A 21,042-nucleotide genomic window follows, 5' to 3' on the forward strand; every position below is an offset into this window, starting at 1 on the left:
TCCAATGATTCTCGGTGCTTGGCAAAATGGCTGATCAAGCCTATGTACGCAAGGCTGGTGGATATGCCTCTATGGCAGCTGCATGGGGGAAGCGGCATGGTAAAATACAGTGATGGTGTTTTCGTTGCTCCGTCTGGGCAGGGAGTCGCACCAAAGGCATCGGTTTCCGACTTTCTGAAATCTCACCACCGGATATTTACAGTTCCTTGGGAGCTTGGAAAGGAAGTGGAAGGAGCTGTTGGCGTGCCAATGAAGGAGCTCAAACCGCAAGCTTTGAGAGCTCTAATGAAAGTGCCGTCGGTAGCAGCTGCCGTTCAGTCTCTTACCACTCAGATCGATCTTCTCGAGTATTGCTGCATGGATGCAGTCCAGCAAAGTTTTGACGTGACAAGAGAGGGTGGAGTTCCTGACGACTTGGAACTCAGTAACACGGTCTTGGCCGAGCTGAAAGGTGTAACATGTCCCACGGCGAATGAGTTTATGGTTAAGCTAGGGACGCTGGAAGTCTGGGTGGCAAGTCGAGAGGAGCAACTTCTCCTTCCTGCGTGCATGAAGAGGTTTCTACACCCTTTGTGCTTGGAGCGGCCTCTTCTGGCGGCATTATTCTACAACAAGGCTTTCCAGCGTCGCATGAACTTGAGACAGTTCTCGCCACAAGTTATAGCCGCGAACATATGGACGGTTCTTCCAAGAAGCTGGGCCTCGGCTTCAACTCCTTCAGTGGACTGGAACCAACAAGAACCTTCAGCAGAATGGATACGAAATTTATGGACCAACGTCGATCCTACTTCTGTCGACGACTTATCACTTCTCTCCGCAATGCCGCTTATTCCTGCAACGATTGACTCGAGAAACGCTCTAGTGCGTGTTGGACAAAGCAAGCTTACATTTGTTCCTCCTCTCACGTTATCAACCGACGAGGAAACGAATGGTGATTTCTCGAAGGCATGCGCCAGAGCTTTGGCCGAGGTTGACGAGGGATATCCCTGGCTGGTCTCCGTTCTAGGCAAGCTCGGCGTTCCAGTATACCACAGTGACTTTACGGACTGCCGTGCTTTACAATGTTGCCTTTCTGAGCCGGGGAGCCCACTGGTAGATATAGTCGTCTCTAAGTTCCTTGCGCTTGAGCAAGCTGGTTTTTGGCTTGCAAGAGAGGCATCTCTATCCCCGGACGAATGCAAGGAGCTCTACGCTTTGGTGGCAACAGTGGCTTTATATCACGATCCAGATGAAAATTCACTGTCGAGCCAGGAACTCTCGTTGCTACAGTCGCTTCCAATCTATGAAACCATCCGAGGCAGCTACGTAAAAATCGATCCAGCAGTTTACTATACGGTTTCTTCCGAGACTTTCATACAACCTGACGATGAGCACCGCTTGTCCGGGAGAGGAGACGCGTTTTATCAACTGTTGGGAGTTCCAAACCTTGGAAATACTGGAATACTTGTTCGGTATGCCTTGCCAAACTTCAACCAGCTAAGTAGCAGCGAGCAGGAAGCAGTGATGGCTTACGTCTATCGAGACTGGGATAACATTAAGGACTCTGCCGTGGTCAACGCCTTGAGATCTACAAAGTTCGTCACCTCGGCATCGACCGTTCCTACCAACTTAAGTTCTCCACAAGAGCTCGTTGATCCAGAAAACGTTCTACTCAAACAAATCTTCGCGGAGGAACGCTCAAGGTTTCCGGGTGGCAGGTTTGGGACTTCGCGATGGCTACATATATTACGTCGCTGCGGTCTGTGCTCACTCAAGGATCCAGCATTGATCGTGGAGTGTGCTAAAAAGATCGAAGAACTTGGGAAACGGGATTTACACTCGGACCGATTAGCTATACTGAAAATTGAGACCAACGGATCCAGTCGGAACGTCTCGGATGCAGTTTGGTCGATGGCAGGCATGCTGGTGGAAGAGATTATGAACAACTTTGCCGCGGTCTACAACAGCAACTTCTGTGATAAACTTAGTAACATTGCGTTCGTTCCAGCAGAGAATGGGATTCCAAGCGTAGCTGGAGGAAGTCCGAACCGGGTACTTGCGTCCTATAACGAAGCTATCTTGGTGAAAGATTGGCCGCTCGGATGGACTTGCTGTCCTGTGCTTTTTCGACCGAACTCGGTGCCTCCACAGTTCGCTTGGGGAGCTCTTCACTTGAGAAGTCCACCACTAATCTCAGTGGTCATTCGACATCTTCAGGCAGGCTCATCAACGAATTTTTTGTTCTTTTCTTGCTCTAGCTGATATAGTTCGATTTTTTTCTATTCAGGTTGTTGGACAAAATGGTGGCGAGGACGTTCTTGCGAGATGGCCAAATGGCAAAGGCTCAAGATCTGTTGAGGAGGTTTTTGGCGAGGTGCTCTCCTACTTGAGCACTGCCTGGGATGGGCTCTCGGATTCAGGTGTGTACACACTGGTTCTCTACAGAGTCTTATATTTTCTCTTGCAGATAAAAAGGAACTGTCACTCCATGCTTTTATACCAGTCGCCAATGGTACCCGTCTTGTAACAGCGAGCTCTCTGTACACAAGACTGGGCATGGATCTTGCTCCCTACATTTTCGAGGCTCCAAGAGCTTATCTTTCATACGTGGACATCCTTTCGGCTCTTGGGATGCATTACGACCCAACGGTTCCAGCAATGGTAGCTCTCCTTGTCCAACTCCAGCAAACAAGCGGTTTTCACCACCTCAACCCCAACGAGCTTCAAGCCGTGCTTTCGATCTTGCGTTTCATCTGGGAGACCTCAAAGAAAAGCGACTTAAGCACTGTAGACGTTGTTGTTCCCGACGAGACCGCAAGGCTGGTCCATGCCAGCGCTTGTGCTTATGTTGACGCTGCTGGAGCCCGTTTGGTCGAAAATATAGACACGACCAAGCTGAGGTTCGTGCATCCGAGCCTTCCGGTGGCGCTCTGTGACGTGCTGCATGTGAAGAAGCTCTCAGAGGCTGTTCTTGAGGTAAGCTTGCTATTCAATTTCTGTTATAGAATTGATTTCCTGTCGATGGTCGTAGGAAATTGATGACTCGGAGCCTCTGGAGTATGTGGATTCTCTTGGTGAGTATTCACTGTCGGCCGTGAAGGCTCAGCTTGGGAGCAACGCTTTTGCATGCTCGGTCCAGTCACTCCGTGGACCGCACCAAATCACCGAGCAGCATATCTTGGATACTCTCCAAGCAGCGTGCGAGAAACTTAAGTTCGTCAGACGACTTCGCACAAAGTTTTTGCTGGTACCGAGTCTGAAAGATATTACTCGAGCGGGCCAGCATCAAGCTTTTCTCTTCATCAGCCGATCACAGACCACCCTCCTCGTAGCGGAACCGCCAACTTTTATTGCTCTTCCGGATCTACTCGCAGTTCTTGTCAGCCGGCTTCTGGAGTGCTCGGTTAGCCTTCCTCTCGGACCGTTTTTCAAAACTGGCGTGGGTGACAAACTAGACCAGGTTGCCAGAATCATTGCCACGGGCAGTGAAGCCGATCGTCAGGGAAGAGATGGGGGAGTGGAGGCATTGCTTGGATCATCAGTAGCTCCAGTTGATGCCAGGGCCCTCCAGTTTTGTCCACTGAGACCGTTTTACAGTGGAGAGGTTGTAGGATGGCACAGAGATGGACAACAGTCGCAGATCAAGTATGGTCGTGTTGTGGAGGATATTAGAGCCCCCGCAGGACAGCCGTTGTTTCGGATCCACGTCGAGACCAGTCCGGGACAAGTGGAGATTCTCTCGTCATCCAACATTTTATCTTTCAAGAGCACGGGTGGAGGCTCATCCGCTTCAAGTGAACAGGCAGCCGTTGTTCTTGGTGCTGCGGGCGAAAGTAGTGAGGAAACAACGATGGGAAGGGGCCCAGAAAACTTATCAACCTCCCGGCATGAGGTAAGTTTCTTCTATTCTTTTTCTTCTTCGTTTCTACCTGTAGAACTCATAACTTGGAATGATTCATTGCAGAAAAATGAAGCAGCTATTCTTGGGGTTGCAGGCTACGCACAGGCGATTACAGACATTCTAACTTCGCTAGGACTTCCTCTCACCCTCGAGAGACAATCGCTGCTCGAACACACGCTCTCTCTCCAGGAGCAGCTCAATTCCTCTAACGCATCTCTCCTCTCGGAGCAAGTAAGTTTTCATTTTCTTTCCTCGTCTTGTTGGTCGTGCTCACAAACGGCTTTGCTACTCAGGAACGAGCAGATGCCGCAGTGCAAGAGGCCGAGACGCTCAAGTCGTCGTGGACATGTAGGATATGCCTGAACTCCGAAGTGAATTCCCTCCTCGTCCCCTGCGGCCATGTCCTGTGCCATAGCTGCTGCTCCTCGCTCTCAAGGTGCCCGTTTTGCCGCCAGTTTGTCACCTCCATCCACCGAATGTTTCGACCTTAGCTCAGCAGTGTAAGCTCTCTCGTTCTGTTTTGTTTTTCATCTGTTATTGGTTCTTTCAGCTCGTCGCGATTGGAGACTCCAGCTTGGCCCGAGAATAGTGCACACGAAAGCTCAAACTCACAGCCGTGAGCACCTTTTTTTTCTTTCTGGCTGACTTGAAACTGTTTTCTTTACCTTGACAGTTAGTCGTTAGGTTTCATGGCCGCATGACAGTCCCAAGCATCATCTTCATGGATTCGTTGGAGCTGGCGATTGATCGTGATCCGGGCCGAGAGAAAGGCACCTCCATCCGTGCTTGACGAGAGCAAAAACTATCGACCGCGATGGCGCAAATGTTCTACAACCAGCTGGGAAGCACAGGCCTCAAGGTGAGCGCTCTTGGCTATGGATCCTGGGTGAGCTTTGGGAATCAAATGGAGACCAAGGAAGCCAAGGTGCTCATGGCCAAGGCCCGAGAGTTTGGCATCAACTTCTTCGACAGCGCCGAGGTGTACGCCAATGGCCGGGCCGAAGAAATCATCGGGGAAGTTGTCAAGGAACTTGGGTGGCGGAGATCAGACCTGGTGATCACCACCAAAGTTTTCTGGGGAGGAGCCGGTCCCAACGACAAGGGCCTCTCGCGGAAGCACATAATCGAGGGGACCAAAGGCTGCTTGGAGAGGCTCCAGATGGACTACGTGGATATCATGCTGTGTCACAGGCCGGATACCTCCACTCCGATCGAGGAGACAGTGAGAGCTATGAACTACATTGTGGACAATGGCTGGGCCTTGTACTGGGGGACGAGCGAATGGAGTGCTCAGCAGATCACCGAGTGCTGGGAGATTGCCAGGAGGCTGGGGATGATGGGGCCGATGGTGGAGGAGCCCGAGTATAATCTTCTCGCGAGAGAAAAGGTTCGTGGAGGTGGTGTTTTCTCATCTTGTGTTCTCCAACAGTCTGGTTTTCCAAATAGGTGGAGGTGGAGTTTCTTCCGTTGTACCAAAACTATGGCTTGGGAGTCGCGACTTGGAGTCCATTAGCATCGGGGGTCTTGACGGGGAAGTATAGCAAAGGAGTGATCCCAGCGGACAGCCGGTTTGCTCTCGACAACTACAGTGTAAAGTTGCTCCATTTGCGCTACAAAGTGTTTGCTTTGGAGTAATCTAACCAGTGCGATCATCGTGATTTTCCAGAACTTGGCGAGTCGATCTTTGCTTCCAGACGTCTTGGGCCGAGTTGACAACTTGAAACCCATCGCCAGAGAGCTGGGGATCTCACTGGCGCAGCTGGGGATAGCGTGGTGTGCCTCGAATCCAAACGTGAGCACTGTGATCACTGGAGCTACGAAAGAAAGCCAGGTACTACATTGTCTCACTCAAAGCTTCGTAGATCAAAGCTTGGATCTTTTTCTTTTCAGCTCGTGGAGAATGTCAAGGCGCTGGAGGTGATCCAGAAGCTAACTCCGGAGCTCATGGACAGAATCGAGTCGACCATTTTGAGCAAGCCAAAGAAACCCGAAGTGTTTAGATAGAACAGGCTTATATATATAATAGCTATCCTTTTCTTCGTTACGGGGTTTTAGGGTTCTTCGTGTAACTATGGAGCTGGAAGAGATCCAAGGCATCGCCTCCATTGCGCTGCTTCCATCCGGCTCTATCTCGGGTCACTTCGTCCACCCTCCATCGTCTTCATGCCTCGGTTTGTATGGAACAGGTAAGAGAAAAACCTTTGGGTTTTAGCGAAGACGATGATCCATTTCTTTTCTTCCTTGTCGCTCCTAGAAATCCCTTGCGCGCGAGAATGCAGCCGAGCGGAAGACTATCGCCTCATCAATCTCACGCTGCTGGACTACAGAGTATGGGATCGATCGATTTGTAGCTCCGTTTTCATGGTTTTTCTTGGTGTTTTTTCTCTCTTTTTTTTCCAGACTAAGAAGGAGACGAGCGTGATCGTCGAGTGTAGAGGACAGGACGCTTCGCGGTTCCACAATGTGGATGATGTTCATGGGTGAGAGAAAATCTCTCTCTCTCCATCTTTCTTTTGAGCTAAGCTGTGGTTTAATTGTTCCGATAAGGTGGGAAGAGGATGTGATCAAAGCAGCGAAGGCGAGCGATCCAAACAACCATCTCCAAATCTCGTTCGAGTGTGAGACTCTCAAAGCCGACGAGGACGCGGAGAGACACTTGCAAAGGTTTCTTCCAGCGCTCGCCAACAAAGGAGCTGTCGGTAAAGCTGTCACCTTTCTCACAAGCTATGGAAGCTAAAAACCTTTGCTTCCGTTCTTTTCCTTGGCAGTTAACATTGGCACCATGAAGATCAAGGGTCTCGACCTGGAAGAACTCACGAGATCGTCCAACCAAGACGCTGTCACTGGCAAAGCATCCCTGCAACCAAACACTCCAGAGCCCATCGATCCAGAGTTCACGCTACACGACCAGGTGGTGGAAGTGAAAACGATGGAGCAACTCCAGCTCGATCCAAGCCCGCAAGACATGACGGACGAGATCGGCAAGCTGCTCGAGGAGGAGCTCCAAGCCGAGGGACTGGCCGATGCTCCAGTGGAGTTTTCATTCTCGTGGAAGGATCAACTCAACCCGTCCCTGCGGATCAAAGTTCCAAAGGAGGAGGAGGAGGATCTGGACGAAGAAATGCCGGAAGAATCCCTGGCATCCAACACGAGCTAGAGTTACGTCAAAGATCGCCAAACTTTCCATCGATCTTATTCGTAGAAGAATCCAATCCAGTGTACACTTTTTCGCTCGTAAATCCACTGGAGCTCCTTGAGCTCTTATAGATCCACAAACTTATATCTTAGATCTATACAAACCGAGAAGAAACTTACGAGGATTGACGAGATTTTGTCACTCCAATGCAAGCATCAATGAGATCATCGTCGTCGACAAAGTCCTGCGACAAGATCTGGAGATGATCACCCAGTCCCTTCTTGTAAGCCTGCGAGATGAAGAGCCGCGCTCTCGGCCGGATCCTGTTCGTCACCGGATAGACGCAAAGGATGGCGCTGGTCACCTGCGGCGTGCAAGTGTTCTCCACGCGATAGAAGTACTTTCGATCCTTGTTCGCCGGATGCTCTCCCAGATGCTTCATGTTCGCGTTGAACTTGGCGAGTGGAAGATCGGTGTCGGTCCAGTTATCCTTGAGGAAGGCCGAGCTGAAGAGCAAGCTCCCGGGCGATGGAGCCGCGGTCTTCCTCGGCTTCCAGATGCAAATCACTCTCTTGGGCAGGATCTCCTCGAGCGTCTTGTCGAAAACGTTGGCGTCGTGGGTGACGAGGTTGTCAGCTCCGATCTGGTCGACCAGCCACTTGTCATACTCGGGAGGATCATCGTAGCCAAACTCGGTCCTCACTTCCAGGATCACCACCTCGGACTTTGTCTCGGAGAGGAACTTCTTGAGACTGGCGATGACAGTGTCGGCTTTGTAGCTCTTGAGAATGCCGTGGCAAACTCTTCCAGTGCTCTCCACCCGGATGTCAAACACGCGGACTCCCTGGCAGAGCTGCTTGTAGATCGAGAGGGACTGGCACTGCGCGAATGGCCGCGACACGCCATAGATTCCAATCTTGTCCGTGGCGGAGTCGTGAGTTCCCGGCCATAGCACGTCTCTCACCTTGATCCTTCCCAGCTCCAGCGTCGACATCCATTCCTTGTGGTTGTCGCTGCGGTAGTCCGAGCCTGGGAACTCGGTGCCCTCTTTCTTCTCCAGCTCGGTCAGCTCCTTGGCTTCCGCGATAGCGGCCTTCTCGGAGGAGATCCTTGCGCCCATCTTGCGAATCTCTCCCTTCTCTTCTCTCGGGAGGAAATGGGAGATCAAAGCATGGGAGAGCTAGCGCTAGAAAACTACGCTAAGAGTGCCCACATTCTTACATTCGCGCGAAGAGGACAAAGCTTCTCCAGCTCACGCCATTGGATAAGTGGCCTTGAACGTAGATCGTATGTAGCTGTGACTTGCTGGCCATACAGCAAGAAGCACGTGGGCACCCTTGGTTGGACCACGTCTTATAAGCTTTGACAGGCTCATTCATACTGTTTACAAGGTTCCCAAGAAGCATGGATGAATTCAAGCAAGCTGCCCTGATGATCATCTCTGCTGTTCGGCAGCTAATGTGTTCTGCGGCATTCCCCCTCAGGTGTGCCGAATGTCCACTCTCCTCCAGATCTCTTGTGCTTTTGGGCGACCCCTTGTGTAGTGGTTGATGTAGTGATGCCACCAGCTTGCATTATGTTGTGGTCTTGGTGTGTGAGTTCATTCTCCTGCAAGAATTTGCACAATTGGATCATCTATCTTGTATAGCCAAGGATGACATGGAAGGTTGGAACCTGAAGGGATAGGTGGCCTTTCAAGGTGTTTATATGTAGCACAATCATTGACAATGTGGTTTACATCTTCCACCTTCTCAACACAGGTGGGGCAGAATTGCAGTTCTCACTTGGTGGGACATCTTAGTTCTTTAGTGGGAATTTCTCAAAACGGTGCAGTAACTTCCAAGAATCCTCTGAACTGCTGATGCATGTTGACTGTGGTAATGTATTTGTCTGAGAGTGGGCACTCCTGTTGCAACCCGTGTCTCCACCTGAACTCATCTAAAACATCCGCTTTGATATTTTAGTAGAGCTCTGGATGATCAACTCTGGAGGGATGTCAAGCTCATGTAGGCGTTGAAAGAGTTCGCTATGTGAGACTTGATCAAATGTCTTGACAATGTCAACCTAGCATGCATATATTAATTGAGATGGAGTGTGACAGAGCGCGACCCTCACCATGATCAAGTGGTGGATACACAAATAATGCAGGTGGGAGCTGGTGGCTGGCTGCTCTACATACACCCTCGCCACTCTGTCCATGTGGCAAGTAATTTCTCGACTACCTTTGCCAAGAGCTTGGCCAAAATTATGGTGATTGTGCACTAGTTGGTCGGGCATAATGGATCTCCAGCCTTCTGGATTGGTACCACATGATTGATGCTCAGGAGTCCGAACTCCAGGATCTTATTAGAAATTAGAGCTAACCAATGCATTGAATGTTTGGAGAAGTTCAGCTGTGAAGCCGTAGACATCAGCCACAGATCTTCAAGAAGTTAGATTGAATCTATCTATTCTGCCATGATCTCAAAATGCCAAACCACTGGAATTGTAAAGGCAGAGGATTATTCAATTCATACAGTTAGCTGGATCCATGTGTCCACGTCCTTGACAATCACTAGTTCACACTGCTTCCAGAAGATGCAATATGCTCTTGAGGGCTGGTGTCACACCTGCCAGACTTGCCAAATGTTCATGGGCTTGGTATGGAATCTACCTCAAGCACTTTAGTTTTTCTGAAAGTGTAGCTGTAATAGCATCATACAGAGTTCAACATTCTTCATTCGACATGGCTTTTAGGTTAGTTATAATTTAAACAATAAACCCCTCTTAATCCATTCTATTTAATATTAATCAGAAGAATTAAACATAGAAATTGAAAATAATTTAAAATCAAGAAGGAAATCTGTGTGTATATGGAATATAGAAATAAAATACAGAAATATGCATATTAATAAACACAAAAACTCTATCTTATATACACAAGCAAGAGGTCTGGATTGAAGCTAATTCAATAGCTATTAAAATCCTATTATGTTAATATTAGTGTACAGCCATTTATATTAGTATGTGGCATTATAATTGTACAATTAAACTTCACATCTTCCCCTCCTTTCAAAAGGATAGAAGGTAATTAAAGTTCTTTGGTTGACAGAATAGGATCTAGAAGAACATTAAAAGGAGGCACTGATAGATTTATATATGGTATTAATTGCTTATGATCCCTTTGTACAAAGCATTTCAACCATTACACATACATAATATTTAGAGGATTAGCCTATTGAATGTTATGCCAAACTTTACAAATTTGTTGTTTAACTTGCCACAACACTTGATATAATCCTTTCTACTGAGTAAGAATCCCTTTAAACAAGCCATGTACTGTAAAATTGGGAAAACAAACAAACACCAAGTCATCTACTTTATATTCCATAAGTAGATAATGGTAATAGTTGTAGTGTTATTATTGTCCCACTTGTATGTAGCTTAATTATTCAGTAAACTTTGCTCAAATAAGTGGAAGAATGCTTCTCAAATACTAATTCCAGGATCTAGCATCATCATAACAATCACGAAAGTAAATTCAACTCTATTAGTAGTATTTGATCATGATTATATAATAGTTTATATGATGAAGCACCAATAAAACTCTATGAAGCACCAATAAAACATATGTATACTAAAGAGACAACAAATAACCATCCCAATTCAAATGTTAAAAGTTCATATACTTTGTAATCATCCTTTTGAATGTCTAAACAAGCTATTACACCAAACCATTTGTCTGTGCATGATAGCACTTGTGAAAGTGCAACATATCCCCAACTAATGTTAAAATGTGAAATACCTCAAGCATAAATATGGGACCATTATTCGAGAGAATCTGCTCCAGACATGAATGTTGGAACATCATTCAATTGAAGAAGAAATATCTTATAGTAGTTGCAGATACACTAGCAAGTATACCAACTTTCACCTACTAAGTCAAATATTCAAAAGCAATAATAATATACTCATTGCCAGTAGTCAACCATGAAAAAGTCCCTATCAGATCAATTGCCACCAACTCAAATGGATAGAAAATTACAATTGACTCCAACCACCAAACATAACTCTGCATATACTGAAAAATATCACGTCGCATCTTTAACCAATGAAAAGACCTATATAGCTTCTCGCTCACACAACAATGTCCTATATGTTTACCTAAAATAGGCGAATCATAGTAGGTATGGAGAAAATGTGGAATAAATATCAAAGGCACCACTAATTATAAATGATCATTAGGATCCATCCCCACAAAATAAAGAAGATCGTCTTTAAGGCGAAATTGAGAATGTAAATATCAAAATGGCAAATCATCAGCAAATGATGCAAAATTCTCAAATATATTGCAAAGCTTTTGAATCCACGAGTCAAATTTTTGAGCCTCATGACCCTCGTCAAAAGAAGGTAAATCTTACTTCACACCTTGTAGACATTGAACATCAAGTATGGCAACTGCCAATAACACGAAATCTTTGTTTAAAAAATCCATAGATACTAGAACAATAGGCTTATTAGAAAAGTGAATAAAGGAATAAAACAGAAATATAGGAAGAAGTAATGGGGAGACAAAAGTGATGGAAGCAGAAATAAAAGCAAAAGGACGAAGAGAAATAAAAGTAATAAGAAAATATAAGATAAGGGGTGAAACCTTAAAATCATGGAAGTGTTGCAACCAATCTATACCAAGGATGAGGTCAAAAGTTTGATTCAGTACCACCTGTAATAACTGAAACTCAAGTTCAAGATCAGCCACATGCATAATTAAATCTACCCCATTCCGTACACATGCATATATATAGTTGTTGCTAGAAAGAATGAAAATTAGCTTTACTGTATGATACAAATGTAGACGAGAATATGTAGTAATAGGTCGAATAATAGAAGATAAACTCGAGTCTATATCAACTAACATGAAGAGAATAATAGGAAACCTTTTGTTATAAAAACAAGCTTGGAAACTAAACACTATATGAATTGGTGCTTGTAAACCCCTTAATGATACTCTTGAAAGAAGGATAGAGAGTCACCAACTTATTCATATAAGGACCCTTTACTACTTGTGTGACTTTTCATTTCCCAAAAGCATTTTGGTGTCTAAACCTTTCATTACAACATCACCAATAAGACATTGTTGACATCAAGATCTCCACCCAAAAAATGGAAGATGCCAATCTAAAAAATATTGATGATGCCATTATGTGATCAACATCATCATATACCCAATAACAAATATCACAACCATGACCATATCCTTGCTCTTGTCCTTAAACTTGGGTAACAACAACATCAACCTCCATTAGAATAAAACCATCTCTCATAGGAGTGGAGTTGAAGGATGTGCAACAAAAAATAAAATCTTACAAAGTGCTAGCCATAACATTCCCAACTTGATCCACTTTGACATATTTGTCTTTGCACAAACTAAGAGGCTCCGAAAATGAATGCCAAATTCCATTACTAAGTCAAATGGCCCTTAATAAAAATAATGCAATTTTTGGAATGCATTATCATAATCATCAGTATGTCTAATGTGCATTTCAAAAAATCCAGAAGAATGCCCTAATCTGCACAAATAGTTACACTTAAATCATTGTACCTGTAGCGCATGTGATCATGGGATGAGATTTGGATATACTGTCACCATGGATCCTTGGAACCTTGGGAGATAAATGGGGATAAAATAGCCACTAAGGGCTCTCTCATCAAGCAATTGCCCCTTTTCCAGTTGGCTTAAGGGGAGAGAGATAAGGTGCGCTACAGTTGGTATCGGAGCAAATGGCACGGGTTCGATTCCCATTGATTAGTGGCTACTTAAAAAGTATAATATACCCTTGAGCAAGGTATATTCCTACCCCTAAATTTGAAATCGTACGTATTGGGCATCCATGCGTACGTCCTTCCTCTTGTGTGGAGTATCCACGGACGAAGGTATCCACCGTGGGACTGCGGTACGGGTGGATGACTAGTTGCCTCACATGGAATAACTGGTCTACACAATGAAAGGATTAGTAGATTGAGTGTGGAAATGGCTTAAGGGGAGAGAGATAAGGTGCGCTACAGTACCACTACAATGCCGTCCCTTAAAGACATATAGGAAACTCACATAAATGTTGAGCATCATCCCAAGAATGATATATAGCAATCACCAGCTGATCTACACAATGGAAGGATTGGTAGATTGAGTGTGGAAATGGCTTAAGGGGAGAGAGATAAGGTGCGCTACAGTACCACTACAATGCCGTCCCTTAAAGACATATAGGAAACTCACATAAATGTTGAGCATCATCCCAAGAATGATATATAGCAATCACCATAAAGTGATTAAACCAATAGTACACATCATCCTTAGAATTCCCACAGAAGAACTTCAGCTAGACGTGAGGATTGGCAATAAGAGTAAGAGGAATTGTACCATGCATCATAAATGCTGTTATCAATTGAGTCTGATTGTTCAACTATAATTGCATAGCATTGAGCAATTGCACCAATTATTTCTCTAGAGTGAAAAGAGGAGGAGGTTGTTACTCTACCATAAAGATGAATAAAAAGATAAAAACAAAAGAGAAAAAATTGAAAAAGCTATAAAGAAAGTGAGATAAAGTTAAATTTAAACCAAAATCCCAAATCCAAGCACTCTTTAAAGAAAATCAAAGATGCCCTTCACTTCCACCAATATGAGTGTATACAATATAGAAATAGAATACAGAAATATATATATCAATTAGCCCATCATATCAAGTGATATATTACCTGCTGGGCTTGCATGATTGAAACATATGGAGTAAGTTGTTTTGACGGGTCATTCTACTTCATAATTCGACCATTGGAACTACATACCAATACATTGTCATGAGTCAGACCACCCATCAGCTTTTTTGCAAGAAATGCTTTCACTGACACTAAGACAACATTGGCAATTGTCAAATTTCCAATTCATCTAAAAGTCAATTCATTGAATTGACTTCAGTCTAGAAAACTTATTATTGTATATAAGTTATGGTTTTTGGGCTAATTGATATATATATATCTGTATTCTATTTCTATATTGTATACACTCATATTGGTGGAAGTGAATTAGTCTGACTCACGACAATGTATTGGTATGTAGTTCCAATGGTCGAATTATGAAGTAAAATGACCCGTCAAAACAACTTACTCCATATGTTTCAATCATGCAAGCCCAGCAGGTAATATATATCACTTTAAATAAAATTAATTTTTCATGAGGTAAGTGTCAATTCTTCAATTTGTCATTTGATCCTTTCTCTTTACCTTCTACTCTTCCCAACTTTTTCTTATTTTTTGGCTTGAGCCATTTTTTCATATTTTTAATATATATATTTTTATCCGTAGTGTTTCCATCTTCTAGCACATCAATCATTTATGATTTTTATGACTCAATTCCTAATTCAATATTGAGTTGAGTGTTTTATGTCATCATATTAATTTAGATGTTAATTATGTATATTAAGTTGAAAATATTATTTTATTTTGTTAGCAAGGTCTTTGATTAGTTCTAATGTTGACTATTCCCTTATTTCAAAAGTTGAGTCACTTTGACCAAAATTTTAATTTAATTGTATATCCCCACTTGTGAGTGCCATTGAAAACTTTTGCTTTATTATTGTTATTGAAGAGTTTATATATTCCCTTGAGAATATGGATATTTCTATTGATTTTTTTGTCTCAAATGTTGAGTTATATATTAAGGAGGTTGAGTGGTGTAAATCTTTTATTTATATTGTCATAGCTGAAGTATTTTATAATAAGAAATCCTTTATTTTCCAAGTAGTTCTTTCTTAAATTTTCTCACTTTTTTCTTTACCTCAATGCTTCAAAACAAATTTTTTAAAGAAGGGGGTAGAAGGGACAACAATAAAGTGAAGATGAGCAAATACAATAGTAAAGCAAAAATAAATAACATACATTGTGAAGTGTGAATGAAATTAATTCTTTAGAATTTTTTTTCCTTTGAAAAGGGGATATAGAAGATAAATAGAGTGAGTTCGACCTCCCATATATAGTGTTAAACAAAGATAAAGATTGTGAATTTAAATTAATATAAGTGTTAGATGTTAACCAAAGCAAAGATGCAAAGGTAAATTTTATTTCTTACCGTGAGTTTAAATTAATGATGGTTTTGGAGGATTATCAATAAATAAACTTAATGGCAAGATGTATTGTTTGTTGTAATGGCATTTCATAGACTATAGTGATTCTCAAAGTCCCTTACTTTAGTTCAAAGTTATAGCTCTAAGGTTGGTTTGAGCATTTGGTAGTTATATATAGAGTTGTAAGTATTTTATTAAAATTCCATAATCGACTAATGCTTATGCTATGACTTTAGGTTTTTTGTTAGTTATAGTTGTTAACAATTACATTAGTGAAAGCTTTAAGTTTTTATGGCAATTTATAATTGTTTAACAAAAGCTCTAAATGTTCCACCTGACTTATCATCATCACGTTCTCATCTTCCAAAGAGGAGGATGGTATAAAGTTATGAATATATATATATATATTACTCTACCTAAGCATATAGTATATAAATCTTCCATTCAAGACTTAATTTAGTCCATTCATACTTGTGGAGTAAAACCATTTAACATTCCTATTCCAATATGTTGAGCACTCATATAACTAAATTAATATAAATGTTATATTCATTAAGTCTAATATGTGATAAAGAGAAATACTCAATAAGTAAAATTTTTTAATTTAATATCTAGTAATATGGCTGTAACAAGTGTAACAAGTAAATAAAATTAGTTAGTTTATTGCTAGACAAACATTTAATTTAGTTAATATAATTAATCATTCTAAATATTCCATTGTTAATAAATGATGGATTTGTTGATAATCTCAACAGAAACTACCCAATAATACCCCTAAAATTATTTATATTTCTTGATTATACATTTAGGATCATCACACATTGATAACTCACCTTAAAAATATGGGAAATTCAAGAAAAATTCTAAACTTTATAAGCATATGCATTCACTATATATTTATAACTCAGGTTTTAGTAGAGATTCTCAATAAATAAAAGCAACAACTAATTTAACACCAATTTTTAAAACCCCATACATTAGAATGCTTTAATGTGTGATAAAACATTCTATAAAAGTAGTGTAAAGTGGCTAGAATGACTAACTCCTTAAAACTAAGTCAAAATCTTTTTAGAATTTTGAAGGGTAATTTATATTTTATCTTTAAGCGATGTGATTAATAGCTTTACAATGGTATAATCCCTAAAAAGAAAAGAAAGAAAAAGAACCTTGAAACTAAATTCAATAGAGAGTGAGGTAGAGGAGGATGAGTATATTATAAGCAACTAAAGAAAACGACTTGAAAAACGATCCATGGGGTTCAAATATAGAGGGAAAGGGTTCATGAACAAAAATGCACCCCCTTTTCCAATCAATTAAGAGTCTTGGGATAATTAGGGTTAAGTGTCCTTGGGTTTAAATAGTACTGGGCTTGGTGACATTCAAGAGCTTACACATACAAAACAATACATACACACAAGAAACTATCATCAAGATAACAAAGACTCATCATGCTTGCTTATTATGTATTGTTATGGGGGGCTACTACATTTTTGGTGGATTGCCTAAGAATGAAGATTGAGCATAAAGATTGTAAGGGAAGAGTATAAATATTGCATAAGCTGCACTACCTTCACTAAATCACAGTTGGATAGTAAGATATAGAAATAATTAAAATCTAAAAAAAGACAAAAGTGATATTAAGATCCTAAATCTTTGAGAACATTACTATAAATAAAAGAAAGTATAGAAGTGCATTAGGACGTACCTTATTTGTCATGGGATGATATTGAGTGGCTAAGATGAAAAACTCTTCAAACTAAGTCAAGAAAGAAATTATTTTAGAATCTTAAGTCTCTTGAGATATTTTAAATCAATCAAGCACTCATATTGCTTTTGGAGGGGGGAGAGAGAGAGAGAGAGGGAGAGGGAGAGAGAGAGCTTTATGATAAGCAAAGTACACCCTTCTACAAAAGGTAGTGACTTAAACCCTCTATGTGCCACATGTCCATAGGACAGTGATGTGGAACTTGAGGTTCAGAGCCTTGGGCCACTAAATGAAAGAATGATGCCAAACTCCCAAGCATAGAGGTATAAGCTCCTGAGTTTGGACTTCCTGAGAGGTCACCCAGCCTAGTACTATTCAAACCCAAAGACACTTAACCCTAAATATCCCAAGACCCTTAATCGATTAGAAAAGAGGGTGCACTTTTATTCATAGGCCCTTTCCCTTTATATTTGAACCCCATGGACCATCTCTCGAGTCATTCTTTTTGGTTGCTTACAATCTACCACACTTCCCTGCAAGTTCATGCCCTTGTGAACGGAAGTTGAGAGCTGTAGCTCTCTTGAAAGCCCCGCTCTCTTAACATCCTACCCCTCAGGTCGAGCCCAGCAGGAGCAAACTAGACCAGCCAGATGTCAATCAATATGTGGTGTGATTCCCCTAGCCAGCCAATAGATGAAAAACTGTCCTAGAGCAACTAACATCCCAATGCTACAACTAATACGCAAAATGAAGCCAAATGGAGTCTAGCACTATTTTAATATACCAGTGGCCTAATGCGAGGACATGGGTACTCCACCAACTAACATGGTGTGAAGTTTGGGCTTAAACCCAAGCCAGACGCAGAACAAAGACAGGCACACAAGCAGGAGTTAAACTATACCTCAGGTTTGTTGGCCATACCCGACCTACCCACTATCCCTACTATACATTTGGAACCACCCACAGCGCCCCGCCCCCCCCTGGCTAAGTATGCTTAGTTAATAACACGTAGGAATTTCGTCCTTATGCTCGTCCGGTCTAAGTACATTCGATAACTCCACTAGCACAAGAAAAATTGATAAAAAGTCTAGCAATACTGACCTCCTACTGTTGTAGTAGTAAGGAAAGAGTGTCTGCAAGGATTAGCCGACAGGTAACTTTCAATACTTGAAGTCACATTCGCAATAGTTATTATTAGAACCCATAATAGCTAAATTGATTTTTTTTTTTTTAAATTATAGGGGTAGATTTAGGGGAGTAGAGTACAATGTATAACTAAAAAATGATTCATGGATATTGGTAATACAACAATAATTATATGGGTACACAATCTCAAGTATCACGAGTCATGTGAAATCAATTGGTATAAAATGAGGTTAGTAGCTTTAGGCTACACACAATGAGCTAAGATCAATTACAATAAAAAAATTTCACCTGTAGTTAAAATGATTTCTACATGATTAATTCTTGACATAGCTAACCATCTAGATCTTGAGGTTGAATAAATAGATGTTAAAAACACATTTTTAAATGGTAAATTGGAATACCTAGTATACATGCATCAACCTTCTGAGTTTGAAGTATGTGGAAAAGAACACTTTATTTATTTGTAAGCTTTAGTGGTCTAATTATACAATCCCCAAAAATATTACAACACCTTAAACAAGTTTTTTTTAATACTTGGTCTATGCAAAAGTAGATTGGAATCTCTACTATTGTATTTGAGAGTCAATAATGTATGTGTCTACATCAATTATCTCATCAAGGCTAAAAATACATTGAATTTATGATGGCTAAAGAAGCAACTTCAAGATGATAGATCTAGGTAAAATTTTATTTTATCTTGGCTTATGAGTTTCTTATAATAGGGAACACTACATCTTGAGAATTCATCAACAAAAGTATATATGCAATCTCATATAGAATATGACAAAAAAAATTTACTACACACATTGCCCCAACTCTAGCAGTAAAGTTCCACAAACTTTTCAAAGATGATAATCCACATTCTGGGAGGTAGAAAAAGGAGATGATGTAATTACTATATCAGAACATGGTTAGTGCTTTGTTGTACCTTGCAATAGTGAGTCAAAGCAGCAGTTGTTTCTTGTGTATGCAACTTCATGTAGAACCTAGGGAAGAGACATTAGTATTTGTGTTCATTGATGTTTGCATTTCAAATCTAATATTTCTTAGTAGTCAATGAATCTATAGTGCCTCCTTTACTGCTTTACTTACATTGTATTACATCATTGATAATGTCACTATTCATTATTTCTAACTCCGCATAACAACATTAGAGTTTAAACATATACTTAGTTGTTAATCTGCAGTCATCAAGGTCTCCAGCAAGATTAGTGTCAACCTATGGAACTAGTGTTCCTACTCCGATTTCTCACTTTATTTGGGAACATGTGGAGCGAGAGGAGATCAAACTCAAGTACCACTCAACAATTTAAATAATTGCATACGTTATCTTCCTAGAGAGAGCTGAGATCTAAAGACGTTTTACAAACTGAAAAGATTGTCAGATAGAGTGGGACTGTTAGAGTAGCAGGAATCAATGTGACAAGAAGATAGGGATCTTAGAGAGATTTAAGGAGATGAACACATATATAAACCTGTACTTCTAAAGCATTCATATTGTAGTATTTTTCCCTTCATCCTGTCCATCAGAGTGACTTTCAGAGATCCACACTTCATGTAAAAGTCGAATATCGTGCTTGCAAGAAACCTGTTAGACTTGAGTCCCCTCATGGAAAGCTCTGAATGGAAAGCCATTCCTCTCTAAGAGACACCACTGTCACCATTTTTCCAGCCAACTCCCTGCCGTCTTCTCCCGCTGCCAAGCCTGCACAGGCACCAAGAACAACCACAAAAGTTCTCGTGTTGGAAGCCTTGATCCAGTATGATGGAGAAAAGTTCCAGTGCCAAACCCTTTTCTCCACTCCAAGCATAAGCCTTGATGATCACATTCCAGGACACCACGGTTCACTGCTTCATGCAGTCGAAAACTCACCGAGCTTGCTCTCACATCTGGCGTACATGTCGATGGACGTGTGAGCCAGGAAAACATTCCCATCTCGTCTGCATTTGGCGAGCACCTGTTCAAGTTCCTCCTTACTGCCGCAAGACTTTAGTGTTGCGAGGAGTGCTCGTTCGTGTCGCACTATCTTTCTCTTCAAGTTGTCGTGGGAGTTGAATGCCTGTTGATCATCTAAGCTACAATTTTCCCCGGACTGCACATTTATATTCCCGCATCTGTGACGCTCAATGATACATCTAGCAAAGAACAAGGAAACATGACTTAGAGAGCTTTGTCGAATTTAAAAGCCACGTACCTCTCAAGGAAATTCCATCGCCTGCCGCAGCTACCATGTAGTTCCTTCCATCGCTCCAGAATGCTACTGCTTATACGAACAGCAGGATTTTCCTTTAAATACCTCGAAGAAAAACCATTCTGGACGAGACTACACACCTTGCTGATGGAAATCTTACTGTTCCCCAAAGCAATTGTAGCGATTTTTCTGGATTTTCACGGCAGTTGCAAAGAAGAGCCAGGAGTCGCGAGCAGGCCAAATCGTGAAAGAACCCTATTAGAATAATGCCTACATTTTTCAAATCACTCGCGACCATCGCCCTTTTCTCTAAAGGTAAAGGTAAGCCGCGCTCGCAATCGATTCGTTTTACTTAATGTAGTGGTCTTTGCTTTACAAGTAACATTGGCAGGAATCGAACCCGAAACGTATGCTTAGGGAAACCGAGGTCCTAACTGACTGGTCTAAGTTGTTTTAGTGAGCTAGCGAACCAGAACTAAAAGTCCTTGTTGATTGGACCCTTCGGCATCGAACCCGGGTCTTCTACAACGGTTTACCTCTACACTTACCTGATAGCCATCATCTCAGCAACCGGGCTCCAATAATAAAATAACAATACCATCTACTTGAACCATATGGCATCCATGGCACTTTGTTAGATCGCGGATCCACATTCTCGCTGCTCGAGGCCAGCGTTTCGTCCTTGGCAGAAGCCCTTTCCCGATTTCAGAGGTAAGAGGAGGGGATCTAGATGGATTGGGGCGACGCTCCTCTTCCAAAATACTTGACGACCTCCGCGCGGTCGGATCCAAGGACGATAGTGGCGCTCTGGATGTGGGGAGTTCACTCAGTGGTGGATTAAAAGATGGAGAACCGGCCCAAGGAAGGAAAATTGACAGGAGAGTTTT

General features: G+C 42.1%; 3 protein-coding genes across 3 annotated transcripts; 2 read left to right on the forward strand and 1 right to left on the reverse strand.

Annotated features, from left to right (window-relative positions):
• The first annotated feature begins 3,941 nt into the window (after positions 1–3,941).
• LOC9659267 (probable voltage-gated potassium channel subunit beta) lies at positions 3,942–5,944 on the forward strand. Its single transcript, XM_024684049.1, has 7 exons — positions 3,942–4,111; positions 4,174–4,380; positions 4,431–4,496; positions 4,554–5,267; positions 5,327–5,470; positions 5,547–5,711; positions 5,771–5,944. Exons 4-7 carry the CDS (start codon positions 4,695–4,697, stop codon positions 5,882–5,884), a joined length of 996 nt encoding a protein of 331 aa, XP_024539817.1. The 5' UTR covers positions 3,942–4,111; positions 4,174–4,380; positions 4,431–4,496; positions 4,554–4,694; the 3' UTR covers positions 5,885–5,944.
• On the forward strand, positions 5,931–7,037 carry LOC9659268. The gene is made up of 5 exons (XM_002978828.2): positions 5,931–6,066; positions 6,135–6,208; positions 6,281–6,360; positions 6,428–6,579; positions 6,649–7,037. Exons 1-5 carry the CDS (start codon positions 5,952–5,954, stop codon positions 7,035–7,037), a joined length of 810 nt encoding a protein of 269 aa, XP_002978874.2. The 5' UTR covers positions 5,931–5,951.
• A 14-nt stretch (positions 7,038–7,051) lies between these two features.
• LOC9659269 lies at positions 7,052–8,309 on the reverse strand. The gene has a single exon (XM_002978966.2). The coding sequence runs from the start codon at positions 8,134–8,136 to the stop codon at positions 7,192–7,194; it is 945 nt and encodes a 314-aa protein (XP_002979012.1). The 5' UTR covers positions 8,137–8,309; the 3' UTR covers positions 7,052–7,191.
• Positions 8,310–21,042: the final 12,733 nt, after the last annotated feature.

This window comes from Selaginella moellendorffii, unplaced genomic scaffold (assembly GCF_000143415.4).
Source record: "Selaginella moellendorffii unplaced genomic scaffold, v1.0 SELMOscaffold_39, whole genome shotgun sequence".
Taxonomy (NCBI): Eukaryota; Viridiplantae; Streptophyta; class Lycopodiopsida; order Selaginellales; family Selaginellaceae; genus Selaginella; species Selaginella moellendorffii.

Bases quoted from the DNA above. Each gene is read 5' to 3' on its own strand.
- LOC9659267 (XM_024684049.1), top strand. From the start codon at position 4,695: ATGGCGCAAATGTTCTACAACCAGCTGGGAAGCACAGGCCTCAAGGTG. The intron at 5,471-5,546 runs GTAAAGTTGCTC...GTGATTTTCCAG, and splicing joins TTGCTCTCGACAACTACAGT to AACTTGGCGAGTCGATCTTT. The intron at 5,712-5,770 runs GTACTACATTGT...TTTTCTTTTCAG, and splicing joins GAGCTACGAAAGAAAGCCAG to CTCGTGGAGAATGTCAAGGC.
- LOC9659268 (XM_002978828.2), top strand. From the start codon at position 5,952: ATGGAGCTGGAAGAGATCCAAGGCATCGCCTCCATTGCGCTGCTTCCA. The intron at 6,067-6,134 runs GTAAGAGAAAAA...TGTCGCTCCTAG, and splicing joins CCTCGGTTTGTATGGAACAG to AAATCCCTTGCGCGCGAGAA. The intron at 6,209-6,280 runs GTATGGGATCGA...TTTTTTTTCCAG, and splicing joins TCACGCTGCTGGACTACAGA to ACTAAGAAGGAGACGAGCGT.
- LOC9659269 (XM_002978966.2), bottom strand. From the start codon at position 8,136: ATGGGCGCAAGGATCTCCTCCGAGAAGGCCGCTATCGCGGAAGCCAAG.